General features: G+C 39.3%; 1 protein-coding gene across 1 annotated transcript in view; it reads left to right on the plus strand.

Annotated features, from left to right (window-relative positions):
• The window catches only part of ca16b (carbonic anhydrase XVI b), an 83,926-nt gene that overhangs the window by 40,285 nt on the left and 28,174 nt on the right, over positions 1–15,467 (plus strand). Inside the window, exons 3-5 of the mRNA XM_061290912.1 lie at positions 4,982–5,161; positions 9,069–9,217; positions 14,535–14,630. Of these exons, the coding sequence (XP_061146896.1) occupies positions 4,982–5,161; positions 9,069–9,217; positions 14,535–14,630 (425 nt within the window). The remainder of the gene's footprint in view (positions 1–4,981; positions 5,162–9,068; positions 9,218–14,534; positions 14,631–15,467) is intronic.

A 15,467-nucleotide genomic window follows, 5' to 3' on the forward strand; every position in this document is an offset into this window, starting at 1 on the left:
GTTAACAATCCAAAGATGTTTTTTCAAACTTAGCAAACATCCAATTTTTCTCCATTGCAGTCTGTTGTTCCTAAAATTAGACCATCCCATAAGTCATTGAGTGAGTGAAGACAAATGCGGTTGTCATCATTGTTTGTCCAACATGGGCATTTGACACCTCTCATTGTTGCAAACTGTGCGTTCACCATCTGTTGTCGGGTCAGCGTTTTGTACCTGACAGCAGGCGTCTTGTTCAACAATGGTGTGTCATGTCAAGGAGAAAATGTGGCCTAACTGAACACTTTCATCAACTCAACGAAATTTTGACAGGGAGACATTTACTACACTGAACAAGATCGTATAAACACTAGGGGTGTAACGATTCATCAATACACATCGATTAATCGATATAATGCTCTACGATTTATTGGCATCGATGCTAAACGTAAAAATCGATTTATATCGCCGGGTTTGACCTCGGACATTAGACGCGACTTTATTTTGAAATCCAGTTCATTGTTGCTTGCTTCCTCTTTCCGGGAGCAGGGAGCGGCGTGTTGTGTTGTGAGCAGAGCAGGCACGTGAAAGGGGAGTCGACAACTAGTACGCGGCTCCTTGGCTGGTGTTATGGCTAGTGTCCAAAAAGACGAGGAAATTTGCTCCCCTTTAGGCTTCAAGTCATTCGTTTGGAAGCACTTTGGATTCCAAAGAAAAGATGGCTCAACGGACAAGACACGTGCAGTTTGTAAATCCTGCCATGCGGTGATCAAATATTCAGGGAGCACAAATCTCGCCGCACATGTAAAGAAAAAACACAACATCAAAGTTCAGTGTTAAAATAAGCACTTTGTATACTACAATACTCTTGTAATTTCCTAAATAGAGAGTTTGCAGTACCTTGTTGATTTTGCGTATGAATTGTTATAAATCAGGATATTGTTCTATATTTGTTATTTAAAAAATAAAAAATCGACCGTAAAGCACTATATTGTGATATATCGTGAATGAATTGCAGCAGGCTTTAAGATATCGGCAAATATCGTATCGTAGTTCTTTGTATCGATATGATATCGTATCGTAACAAAACCCGCAATTTACACCCCTAGTAAACACAGATAGTGTGACAAGTTAGGGTGGCGATGTGTCAGGCACATATTATATTGAGAATCCAAATTTAATGACCCCAAATCTCAAACAGAACTTGCAGTACACCCATTAACTGTAAATGATGAATGTGCGCTTACTTTCATCGTCTTTTTTCTGCCTTTGAGGTAGTTAAGCTGCTTTAACTCTGCCTCCTCATTCACCTGATGCAGCATCAGCAGCAAATAGTGGTTCAGTTTAATTAAGGACACTTCAACATGGTCACAGGCTTGAGATCGAAACTCCAGAAAACAGCCGTGATTGATTGCTACTCAAGCCCCGAGCAACTGAGATGTCCATTTTCAGTAGACAGCAAGTGGCAAAATGGCCGTTCCCTCAGATGGGTAAAAACGGGTGGAATTTGCTGCCTAACTAATACTTCACTAACATTGCTATTTTTAGACTAGTGGGGGCACATTAAATTTATTGTCAAGAAAAATTAGGAGTTGACTCCCCCGTTAAAGCTTTTGTGACGATTACTGTATTTTCCGCACTATAAGGCGCACCGAAAAACCTCAAATTTTCTCAAAAGCCGACAGTGCGCCTTATAATCAGGTGCGCCTTATATACGGACCAATATTGAGCCACTACAGCAGGCGTGTCCAAAGTCCGGCCCGCGGGCCAAATGTATATATCTTGTATATGGACAAAGTTTTAAAATGGGCCATTCGCTGAAGGTGCGCTTTATAATCCAGTGCGCCCCATAGTGCGGAAAATACAGTATACGTAGTTTGAGGCTCCAATAGACCAGCTACAACGATCCAGTTCACCACTGAAACAAACCAGAATCACAAATAAGCACACATCTTTTGTTTTAAACTAATCCACACACACAAATGCAGTATTTGTTCCAGTGTATTTTATTGTGTTTTTCATATCGTATTTTTATTTGACATTCCATATTCAATGACTTTGTGTTGGTGTAACACAGACAATATGGATTAGTTTGCTCTCAACGCTCACGGATAAACACGTTCTACTTTTGGATTCAAACCATTAAATCATAATCCGCTTAAAAAAAAAAAAATGTCACCAAGAGTTACCTGTGACTGTGAGCATCTGAATAAATAACTTGACGATAGTGGTTGTTTACATATTTAATCAATATGATGTGTTCATACAAGTGTTAAATCAGACCATGTGTCATCTGATCTCCATGCTGATGTATTAGGATGCTAGCCAAGATGAGGTGTTAGGGGTAAAAAAAAAAAATCAGGTTGTTAAATTACATTATGTAAAAATGTTCTCATCGTAGCCTCAGAGAGTGATATGGCCACAGGGTTTATTGTAGCCATGCTGATGGATTGCAAAGAGATAGATGAATTGAGCGCATTGCAGCCTTCTGTTTTTGGAATGTTGTGCTGCACGGCCCTTTCGCGTCTTGAAAGCAAAATTATCTCATCGGGATTTAATGTGTGTTTGGATAGCAAATTGAAGGAATGATCACTCTTCTTTCGTATTATACTTGAATCTGTGACAACAATGTCCAGAATCAAATTTTCTTTTACCTCTAGTTAGTTACCTCTAGTTACCGTGTGTATATATATTTTCTTTAGCCTGACCTATCTGTTCTCAAATATGTTAGTCTTTTTTTTTTATCTCTTGCAGATCTTATTTATTCTTTTTTTTCTTCTATATGTTGTAATTAAGCCTATTTATTTGTTGTTATTACCGTGTATATCTTTTTTTGGGCCTGACCTATCTGTTCTCAAATATGTCTGTCAGTGCTTTATCTCTCATGGATCAACATTTTTTTGTTTGTTTTTTTGGAGAGTTTATCACTGTTGAATGGGGAAAAATAGACAAGTAATAGAAGAGTCTTTTTTTTTTTTGCAGCTCAGAACAACACTTTGTTGGCTCAGAAAACGATGCATGTTCAAAGCGACCGGAGGCATTATAGTTCAGACAGCCAAAGAGAATTTTGACTTTTGATTTGCCTTTTTTGTATGTCCTCGATACATAACTCAGATGGAAGAATGGGACAACTCAAATGTTAACTGCTTCTATACTCAATACCGGTATATAACTGTGAAGCAATCTCGTTTAAGTTCGATCGGCGTCGATCCTTGGCCTAGAAAAATGAAGTCCAAAATGTGAAAGCTAATTTTCTGCTTTTCCTTGAGAATTGTTGTGATGTCTGTGTGATATTGACTTTTTCAGTGAAGAACTTGTTAAAAATGAGCTTTTCTGCTATGTCAGAACACAAAAAGTCTTTTCTTAGAGAACTTCAATTAAAATTAACATTCAATCTGTTTTCTATAAATCCATCACGTATAAATATGTTTGGTAAGCAGCTTTTTCTTACCTTTAGTATAAAATTGAAATGAGCTCTGCTGTTTTATGGGCTGCTGGAGCTTTGACTCTTGTATTGGTACAGTCATATCATTTTCTATAAATCCATGAATAACAAATGTAATCCTTGTCACTAATGCAGGCATGGTTTATTTTGTGCTGGCCTAACCAGAATTTTCCAGGTATACATGATGATAGGCTCTTCCCATTTTTAACAGGACATCTAAATCTTTTTAATAAGATCGACATTTCATACCTCAGAGATAAGGATTGTCCAGACTTCATCCTAATGTTTTACTACTGTCATGTAAATACTATATTATATTTTTGGGACTATAAAGTGCACCGGATTATAAAGCACAGTCGCTTAATATTAATAGGTCTATTTTGGGAAATGAAGCTGAGCCGCGATTGCTTGTGACCTAATACCTGGGAACTGTGATGTCATTTCCAGTCGACGGCAAGTGGCAAAATGGCCGCCCCCTGAGATGGATAAAAACAGATCAATTATGCTGCTTAACTCATATTCCACAAACACAATATTAAATAGAATGCCGTGTTCAGATTAGTGAGGCCACAGACAACACATTATTGTAAAGACATATGTATGTTTATATGTCTGTATGTTTTGCTTTGCCCAAGGTTTTGTAGCCACACACACAACCAGTGCCCGAGATCCCTGCTATAATTACAATAATTTCTTTTTTTCTCATTCTCCAACCCAGGATGAGGGTAATTGGAAAAGAATTAGATTGTTCCTGTTATGCGTGAGAACAACATTGGAATGGGTGGGATTGTTCTGGTTGGTTAAACAATTGATAATTCCCAAATAATCCTGGATCATGCTGTTGTTTCGGGAGACTCAAGGACAAGGTCGCTGGCTGTAAGGTGTTTATACTTAGCAAGAAGTAAATCCATTCTGGATCGAGAGGGATTCTGATGTCTTTTTCACAAGACAGCTGCAAAGTTGCCCTATATCTGTAGGGAATGGGATCATGAATATTGTGTTAACCCAGAAAAAGTTACAATCCGCGCATGCTTCCTTGTTCCCCTGATCCTTCTGCTTTTATTGTTGCATTGGCCCATTGTATCCGAGAAGAGATCAAGGGGACCCCTGTCGGTTTTGGATTATTTCTTTGTAAAAGTGCCACTGTAGGGGATAGAGGATTAAAAGAGCAGACGGCCGATGGGGATTCTGCAGGAAGTTAGTTTGCTGTACTCACTGAATTGTTTAAGTGGAGTCTTTTCTCTTAGTTTGCTCAATTGTCTATTCTGTGTTTGCTTGAACTAGGTGTGGTCCTGTAGGAAAATAACACAAGGGCTGCTTGAAGATGACGACTTTAATACCTTTTTTTTGGTCTCATTGTAGGACGATATAGTGAAAGAAATGACGTTGTTCTACTTTCCGGAAGCTATTTTAAGGCCATATTGAAAACCTAGCTGTCTATTTGCAGTAAGATTGCTGTGTCGTTTGAAATGCAGTGTCACCCGACATCCTTCAACAAAGATAGATTGAGCCCACTATATCAGCAGTTTTCATAAGCTCTTGATGTTTGTGTTTCCGTAGGAAGCCATGGGCCACGAGGTTGGTCAACCCTATACCCCGAATGTGCTGCAAAGAACCAATCGCCCGTGGACATCGCGGATGAACATGCTCTGGTTTCTGACGAATACCAGGAGCTGGAGTTTGACAGATTTAACACCGAGTCCTCCAACCAGACCACAATGAAAAACACTGGAAAAACAGGTCAGTACCCTGGAGTAGGATTTTTAAGACTCCAACAGAAATGCATCATAATAAAAGTTGGAAATAAAAGCATGTATTTCTAGGGATTGGTGTTTTGATAGATTTCACTCATCAACCTTGAGGACATTTTGGCCATAAATGTTTTTTTTAATATCTACTTTTTTATTTTTTATTGTTTGAACTCCTTCTTTGGAAGGTACCGTAATTTTCGGACTATAAGTCGCACCGGAGTATAAGTCGCACCAGCCATAAAATGCCCAAAAAGTGAAAAAAAACATATATATGTATATAAGTGGCTCCTGAGTAGAAGTCGCCCCCCCCCACCCAAACTATGGAAAAAACGCGACTTATAGTCCGAAAATTACGGTAAGTCATTTCTCACAGATAAGCCGTGAAATATGGTTTGTGGATGTACTGTAGCTCAACATCTCATTTATGTTAACCTTTAGACTAAAACTAGTAGATGAGAAATGTGTTTGGATGCTGAGAGTCAGCAGTCTATTGCAGTAGTTTATTTCTCCGTTATTGTTTTCTTCACTCCCTCACATTTGCTTTTTTTGTTTGTTTTTTTCGTCCAAGTTATATTATTGGAGCGTGTCGACACTATCTGACTTTTTTCCCTTTTATTTATATGATGCTTCACTGAAATACCGTGAAGAGTCGCCGCCATTTATTCCTCCATAGTGGAATGCATCCCTGAAGAGATATGAAGGGATATAAGAACCAGCACATGATGAATTGCAACTGTAGAGTTGAGCCGTTCTTTTATTTGGTCATCATCATAGGGAACATGAGGTTACTTACCAACAGACAAAGTGATGCCTGGTAAAAGGCAGTTCTTTGTTTACATTCAACCTTAAGCTGCAGATGCTACCGCAAGTGGCAAGAAGGAATAAAATTAGATGAAGGTTGCACTCTTCTTCTCTTCCTTGTCTACAACATGAATTCACCTTTGAGACCGCCAGCAGGACAGGTGGTCACCATGTGATGCTTTGGTTTGAAGACTGATGGGGCGCCGCGGGAGTAACATGCATGATGTTACCGACTATTTTTCAAGAATGTTATTGCTGTTCTAATTGTTATTGTTTCTGTTTTAATATGATTTTGTTTTCATGTGCAATCTTTGTATACATTTTCCATCCTGCTGTGTTTTTTTTTTTTTTTTTTTTTTGCAAGTTCTCCATAAATACATTTGGGGAGGCGGAAATAAGAGTGCCCCTGCTAATTGTAGCTACAACTGTACTCATTAATTACTTTAAGAAGTTTTTCATTCATGACCAATTGCACACAATTGACTCAATTCATAGATAATTAATTCTTTCATATTACGTAGTAGATTTTAAATATACGGTGTGTACATAATGTATCAAAGACTTAACATGACACACAATGATATCACAATGTGCAAGACAAAAAAAAAATCAGGAAAGAGAATAACATCCAAATGTCTGCCCTATAAACATAGCCAGACCACTTTTGTGTGCTTCTAAAGCCAAAATTTGAAACATTTATAAACATTCAATGAAGCGAGAAACAATCACCTCCAAATGTAATCCCTTGTTATTCTTATAAATCCCTTTCTAAACACAAGTCCAGCCTCTCACGTCGTCTTTTTACAGCCTCAATGAATCATGTACAGGAATATTTGGAAGCTTAGCACAATACAACTTGAAGCCGCCACTGACTCACCCCCCAAACCCAACGCAACCCCTCTGCTTCACTAAATCCGTGGGCCAGTGGTGTGAAAATCCTGACCTGAATTGATATCTTGTGCTGTTGGCAGTGTCTCTCTGAAAGTGGTGTCATCTTTTGCATTTGATCATAATGAGAGTTGTTAGCCTCCATGACAACCAAGGCCACTGGGACAGCTGAGCATCGTGCCGCTTATTTACACAGATGGAAATAACAGCTTTTTAACACTTGCCATGCCAGGGGGATTTTTAGACTCTTTTGCGCTGTGCCAATTCTGAAACCGGTTTTGTGACAAAATACGATATGTATCATTCTTCCGTCCCTTGGACGTGTCGCGCCACCAAGAGTAGGGTATTGCGTCACAGTTATGCCATCCTCAGCCCATGACCATGTCATCGTGTCCTTTAGCAAAAAACTGACCCCCCCAGTTGCTCCTGATGCATCAGTAGGTGAGGAGACGGTGTCCCTGATGGTAGAAAAGTGCTGTACAAGTGAAAAGCCTGTTTACCATGGCGACCAACTAGAAGCTTGCTCCTGCTCAAGCCTCAGAAGCTTTTAACCCCCGGAATTGTTCTTAAGAAAGAAATAACGCACTCGAGGCCCCGGTAAAGACATTAAAGCATTCATTGTGATTTCAATCGAGCAGGCAGCACTTTATGACAAAGCCACATAGCAATCTCAATAAGCGTGTGACTGCACACATGTGGCACACACAAATACTCATATTAGTTTGATTGGATTTTTCGGCCTCTTGCAAAAATACTGTTGGTGGAAAAAGTAAACGATAGACTCTTTATACAATTTCAAAAGTCAATACGGTAATCAAGAAGTCAGCCTTAAAAGTTCCCTGCTATCGATTTCCCGACATTCCCTGTGTGCCCGGCTTTGAGATCAAACTGATTGGGAGCTAGTCAAAGAGCTCCTCAACAAAAACATTTCTGAGTCAAATTTCAAACAACTTTGCACCAAATTCACGGCGGATCGCTTGGCCCCAGAGACGTTTGCATTGATCAGGGATTTACTTTCACACACACTCCCTTTCGTTGGTTCAAGGTCTTTTTGGCTTAGCTTTTAATTCCCGCTCTGCTGTTGGAGGGTTCAAATACACTCGGTAGCGCATTTCTAATGAAACTCCCAGGGCCAGCGAGCTCTGGCGCTCCTTGACTTTCCTCGTGTTGAGCACGGGATTACAGTGCTTCGACAGCAGCAGTAGAAGGGATTTATCATCTCTGTCAATATTTATGCATCTTTGCAAACGAGTTGCGCAATTACACTTGCGTGATTGGCGGCCCCTCCCTTGGCAGCCTGACCTGTATGCTTTGATTCTTGGGAAATCTCCCACATCTAAAAGCCCTTTCTCTGCGAGCCGTGCCATAATCTTAAACAGCACTGGCATGTTAATGCTGGCGGCAGATTTCTTTCGCGCCTCGCGACAGGGATGCGGCTCATCCTTCATCCATCACCTGATGCTCTTCTCTGGTCTTCACTCCTATTTTCCCTGAATGTCACCGTTTTTCAAATGCCTCCCTGCTTTCCGTCACAGGGTGATCCCTTTCATTTATCATGATTTCACCTAGTCTCTGTGCACAGCGTGTTCTTCACGGCTTCTGTATTGACTCGGGCGCTGCGTGCGCCTTTGTGATATGATTACAAGTGGGCCGAGAAGCTGTCTAAATCCTCCTGTAACTGGGGATCAGCCGACACAACACAAGGCCTAATCTGGCTAATGATATTAAGTGCAGACAAACTAAAGGGCTTTAGATACAGAAATGCTTTTATTGCCATCGTAATAAAACCTGATTTTTTGGAGGGGCGTGTATTTTATTCCCACAAATCAGATGGCATTGCGCTATTGTCATGGTGACTCCATTCGCCTCCAGTGTTGTGATTTAAAAATAGTGAATGCTTCTCCCATTCCATGTGAATGACCAATAATAGGATTTTTTTTTTTATCTCAGCTGAAAAATAATTTTGAGTTTGAATGAATTTGCCTTTCAATACAGTCTTAATTTTGCTTTTTGAGATTATGCTATCAAGATTTGATTTTATTATTCTGACATTCGTAAATAAAATACATTTTCCAACACGGCGCACCATCATTTTTCTATATTTGAATCTATTCTCCAAAATGTCAAGTTTGCTCTCATAACTAATCTTTTAGCCCTTCATTTTCACTAATAGTCTTTCGATTTATCTATGTCTTTGCTGTACTTAGTTGCTGTTCTCCTGAAGGATGACTACTTTGTGCGAGGTGCTGGGCTACCAGGCCGCTTTAAGGCCGAGAAGATGGAGTTCCACTGGGGCCAGAGTAATGCATCAGCCGGTTCCGAGCACAGCATCAACGGCAGACGCTTTCCCGTCGAGGTAATGCATCCCGTCAACATACTACCGAGACAAATATACTGTACAACACCATAAGGAAGGGTCAAGTGTGCAAGGCGACTCAGCAAAGTACTGTTCTAATAGACATGACACACAGTAAATTCGCACATTTAGATTTTTTAGCTCTTTCTGAAAGGCCCTAAAATTCTAAAAGATGCCACCAAGCTCCTGTTTGAATAGGAAGGTTATCGGTGTCAAGGAAGTATCTTGAGGTGATACACCTCGACTAAGAGACGAGCGTTGTATGTCAGGAAAGAACAAAGTATAGCCTGGGTTGTTAGTGGAGGTTATAGTCATCTGTAAGCCACTATTAATCTAGGCATTTATACAAATATAAACAAAATAATGTGTGGGTGTTGTTTGTGAACAACTTTAATTGAACATTTGATCAATTGTTATTGATTGTTCATTAATCCTGCCATGTTGCTATTTAGGCAAGTTGAAGTGGACTAATTGGCTGCATCCATCTGCGATGCTGTTTATTGTGTCTCCACTTGGCATCAAAGTTCTGCTGTCCCTCCCCCAAAAATAACCAGAATTGCAAAAATAATTCTAAGTGGATCACACAGATCGGTTTACTTTTTCTTTTTTCCAGATGGAAATAATTGCTAACTTGCTACATTGGGATTTATTTACTCATCATTATATGTACCGAGTACATAACCTTCTTGGTTTTATTATCTATAGGATAAAACATCAAATGTTATCTATGTCGAGAAAATGTTGTTGATCCTCATTAGCTTCGTTTAGCTTTGGTGGAGGTTTGCGTTCTACCTTGATTGCCTTTTAACTGGACCACAAATTCACTATTATAATTTCATTGAGTTATTTGAGGTAGAGAGTTTTGTGCCGAAAACGAATAGGTTGAAAGGGATTGATTGCCACTCTGGAAATGTCTTTTGTTTTTTTGTTGAAGGTCACAATATAAAATTACAGAAACAAAGGACAGAGGGGAAAAAAACAACTCCTACTGCAATAGAATGAACAGTAATGCAGGTCTGAAACCATTACCGGTATTTATTTTTGTTTTTGTTTTCATAAACTGCCTTTTCAATTCAAATGCATTCAACTTTTAAATATTCAGTATTTTACAATACCAAAATATTGCTTCAGTAATTGGTTATAAATAACAGGGCGTGAAAGCAGTGGTTACTGTGCGTCACTTTCCCCTGCAGCTGCATAGCTCCAGTCCTTGTGTGCGTCTTTCTTTGGCACACAGCTTTTGATCCTGAATGCCTCTATAATTAGATGAATTTTTGCATTGCCATTTTGCGTCCAGCGTGCTGAGATTGTATACAGCACAACTCTTTTGATCATGTCTCTCCAAATAAGTGGCTGCGTAGCTGTTAGAAAAAAAAAAAAGCTAAAAATGATGATAAATTAGATACTTCATTTCAAATATAGAATTTTTGGCACATGGTATTTTTGCTTGGATGAGCATTTTTGCTGGGGACGGGTTTCAAAGAGTTATGCATGTTTTATGTCAAACTCATATTTGACTCTTTATCAGGTTTGTAATGTGCCGGTTCTTTAAATACCTCATTAATTTGTTAACGTACTGCCATGTCTATAAAACACAGTGGTTGGTTGGACATGTTGTTATGACAGTTAAAACGAGTTGTGGGTTTCTGAATAAGAACTAAAGGCCTGTCCAATGCATCTGTAAATTAACATGCGTAGGCGTATATTAGTTCACTGCATGGAATCGGAAATGGGAAAACTGCATTATGAGCCGAGCCTCATTCATATGTTATTCATGAATACCAATACGTATGCAATTATTGGCCCGTACAGTGAGGACTTGTGTCAAGTTGGTTTCTCGCATTATAAAATAGGTGACAATGGCTCAATTTTAAAGTTAAAAAAAGGTGATTAAACAAAAAATAAATTACTCCGAAATACCAGTCAGATAACAACTACACCGAGTTAAATTCAATGTAATTCAGATGAACATACGGAGAAATCAAATTCTAATATTACCTGAAGTCATAATTTTAGGAAAGGCTTAGGCAATAGTACATCACTGAAATATTTATAAAGTGGTGCTTTAAGGGTTTAATTTCTTCGGTGACCAAACTTGCACCTCAGATCATCTTACAAATGAACGGAAATACCGTTTGTTCCAACTTTCTCGAAAACCAGACAAAAATAATATTTTTAATCAGGCAAATGGCACTCTATGTGCACTTTATATAACACACAGTAATAGCATGATCAGAATGTAAATAATGAAACTGCCTCTGCATAATAATTAATGACTCCTTATGCTGTGTGTGACTTGACCACCTGATATAATACAGCCATGACATTATTATTTTTTCACAGAAGCTCAAGAAAATATGATATTATCTGTCTACATGTGTTGATGCACCGTCTGTATTTATAGATCCTTTGCTGAAAGCGTTATATAACCACAGTGGAGAAGCAGTGCTATTTGTCTGTGGCGCTTTGCATCGTGTGTTATCATTAATCCAAAATGTCTCGCATATTCTCGATTTCTAGACTAATGTAACTGTGAATGTTGAGTTTCAAGGCTGCTATCCGCATCCACCTCCAGCCCATAGTTGCTCATATTGTAAAAAGCATTCAGATGTTTTCCCCCACCTCCAACCCCCGAGCATTAAAGCACATGTACAGTAAATTTATCCATTAGATTCTGCAGGAAAGACAAATTGTGTTGTGGTGCTATATGAACCCTGCTGGCTTTTATAACATGGTCATGTAGTAAAATAAACAAAGGGACTGCTTGGCTGGTGGCTCCTGAGCTTGACATACACAATTCAAACACACAGGCTCTTACATGAGAGCGGAGTGGACAAATCGATAGACGAGCCACCTGTTTGCTCAAACAGCACAATGAAAAATGAATCGGTTGATTTGTTTTTCCCTGTGGGCTCCATTGGGAGATCTTTTCATATAATATAGTGTGTTCATGTGTCACGCAGGTTGGAATAATTTTACATAGACTGCAAATTGCACCTCAACAATGTACTGGCCTCCCCACATATGTGCTGTTTCTATATCATACGTGTAATGTAAAGTGTGAATATATTTCAAAAGTCATGCCATCATAAGATGAAATGGAATTACAAAAAGTCCGTGTCTGGCATATCAATATTCATCACTGTAGCTGGTCGTGTCTTGAGTTTTTATGAGTTAGATATTCTGCGTTTGTGTCATGGTGCGTGTAACATAACTATAAAAAACGGTCAGCCACAGAAATAATGTGAGAAAATGAGTTGTGCTGTAACATCACTGTATTCTTTTGTTTGCAGCAGAAAATGGACATTTGACAAATTGTTATTGGTTGACCATGACAATTAGAATATGTAAGAAAATCTGAACTCTTGTTTCTATGACCGTGTCATATACCCATTTTTCAGACAATATGCTAACTGCTATAGACCACTGTTAGCATTTTGTTATTCATTTCACATTGTTGCAGCTGTATGTGACCCTCAATTCTCGGTGGAAATTGAAGTCACTGCACTGGCCAGTTGGAAGCAAAGTACATTATTATTGCTATATTATTATATATATAATGTTAATATAATAATATTACATATATACATTGAATTTTTTCCATGTCCTTAATTTTACGTGACAAATATGTTTTTCCGATCTCTTACTTCAAGCCTACTTGCGTGGGATTGAAGTAAGAGATTCATACTGTGTTTGAGACAAAAACATTTACCAACAAACCGCTCTGGTAGCAAGAGTTACAAAGAATCCAAGACCTTGCCTCCCACACACTTATTTCTTATTGTCTACTTCGTGTGCCTCAATACCTCACCATCATGGGAAATAATGCCGAGCATGAGAATCTTTTCATCCATTTCCACTTAAATTGGAACATATAATGTGGCTTTGCACACATTTTGAGCTGAGGAAAGGGTGCATCTGTGTGTGTGTGGGAGGGTTGGCAAAGAAAAACTCATAAAATGTGGGACCTTATGTTCCATTGAGTGAAGGACAAAACTAGAGGTAAATAATTGAGCCCAAATGTTTTTCTTTTTTTTCTTTTTGAAGAGGACCTGCAGTAACATACACCCACCCTCCTCCTCATAAAGCCATATATTTGTCTCGCTGCTGAGGTGTTGTGAATGCACCGTGCCGGAAATGTGCGAGTTTGGTTCGACCACTTGTCTCTGCACCTTAAAATCAACAAGTTGAAGCGGAGATTAGCATCACATCTCGTACGGTGAAACGAAGCATGCAGTCATGCGAGTCAAGTGGCGTGCTTTCAACAACTTTTCGGGCCTGAAGTAGGAAGGTGCTCTGTAATTGACTACCCTGTTTTACAAAGTACGCTGGTCACAAAAGACTATCTCTGTGGCTAAATGAAAACCCGAGGGGAGGGGGAGAGGCATTTAATTGTGTAATGTAGTTAATACCATGTGACAGCTCAAGAATGGCTAGCGCTCCTTCTTGCAGTGTTCCCGGACAACAAATTAGTTGCACTTCAGGCTGTAGTTAAATTGGAATTTGGTCACTTTCTTATTATTCTGTCTAATTTACACACATGGATCCAAACTTTTTTTTTTTTTTTGCCCTCCACTTTTTGCATATTGTCAGCACTCAGCCTCTTTGAGCACTCTCAAAGTTTTTGCTTTAAAAGCCTTGCTCTTAAATTAAATCAACATCTAGGACCTTTTTCTTATTGGCAATTAACTTGGTTCACTGACATGAAAGGCTTTTTTAAATTAAAGAGTCTCTCGACTGTGATGATGGATAGGTCCAATTACTACCTTTAGAATCATTTGCTGATTTTGAACTTCACCACGTGTCATTATGTGTCTTCTTGGAAATGAAAGCAATCAAATTCTTTTTGATAGCAAATGGAGGCTTGACAGGTGTTCTGTACTTTTTCTATCATGCTTTTCACATTTACAGCCACATTTTTTTAAGCTTTGTTCTGGAACCAGAAACAGTGTTGCGGGTGATTTAAGGTAATTGGGAGCACTGATGAGAAGCGTTTTATTCTCTTAGATCTCCCTGCAGGAAAAGAGCACATTCCTACCGTCTTGCCTGTCTCTGTAAGCACTGTAGCCCTGAGGAACGCGACGTGGTATTTCTTAAGCATCCACCAGCGGTGGCTGAACACAAAAAAAAAAGGAACGACACACATTATAGTAGATTTATGAGAGTGATAAATACACCCTCTTTTATACACCTCCCCAAAAAAGCCTTTCATCAGCTTCCCAGCAGCGCGTAGTGTGTGTGAGGAGGGATTTATGAGAGGACAGTTAGTTCTCCTTGTCCACTCCTAAAGCGATGTATGTTCTGTCTCCCACCCCAGATGCAGATCTACCTTTACAATTCCGATGACTTTGACAGCCTCGGCGCGGCCATCAAGGAGAGACGCATCATTGCCGCCATGTCTGTCTTTTTTGAGGTAAAGTACCAACAAGACGCTTGTCCTCTTGTAATAAAACAACCCTGTGCTGAGCGGAAAGTGAACAAAAAGCGGTGTCCCAATTTTGGTGGCTACATCATTCGGAGGCTGCATCTTTCTTTTCTGTAACATGGTGACAAAAGGGTATGTGTGCCAAAACGTGATACATTAGGCACTCCCGTTTAACAAGGGTTGGCACAGATTTAAGAGGTGTCTCCGTAAATTGCGTTGGCCAGGTCCTCCAAAGGCACTGCAAAACGCTGGACGTCCTCACGTGTCTGTTTGCCATATCACATTTCTCTTTGTTAAATTTATTGACGGCAACACTTTTTACTTGACGCAGCTTTCGCCGGCCTGTAGTGCTGAGTTTCCCGTCCTGTATTGAGTCACAGCAGCCATTTTATATGACAATCTTCATATAGTCATAAAATGTAAAAACTGAATTAAAATTTTAGTCTTGTTTTGCTCACAAGTTTGAGCCACATTTGCTACAAACTGGTTTGGAACCACCACTACAGCCACTCAAAATGTGGCTACCGTATTTTCCGGACTATAAGGCGCACCTAAAAACCTAAAATCTTCTCAAAAGCTGACAGTGCGCCTTATAGTCCAGTGCGCCTTATATATGGACTAAATTTCAAACTGGCCCGAAGCATTGTGTCATGAAATCAAGCATAAGTGGCCTGCTGAAGACTATGAATCATGAATCAAAAATAGTATGGATCATTATTTTGTGATTATAAAGTCATTTGTTGCATCTGAAGTTGAAATAAAAAAGATAAAATGGAGAATGATTAAAAATCTGACATGATCCATTACTGGTGCGCCTTATAGTCC

The sequence above is a fragment of the Syngnathus typhle genome, linkage group LG11, assembly GCF_033458585.1.
Source record: "Syngnathus typhle isolate RoL2023-S1 ecotype Sweden linkage group LG11, RoL_Styp_1.0, whole genome shotgun sequence".
Lineage (NCBI taxonomy): Eukaryota > Metazoa > Chordata > Actinopteri > Syngnathiformes > Syngnathidae > Syngnathus > Syngnathus typhle.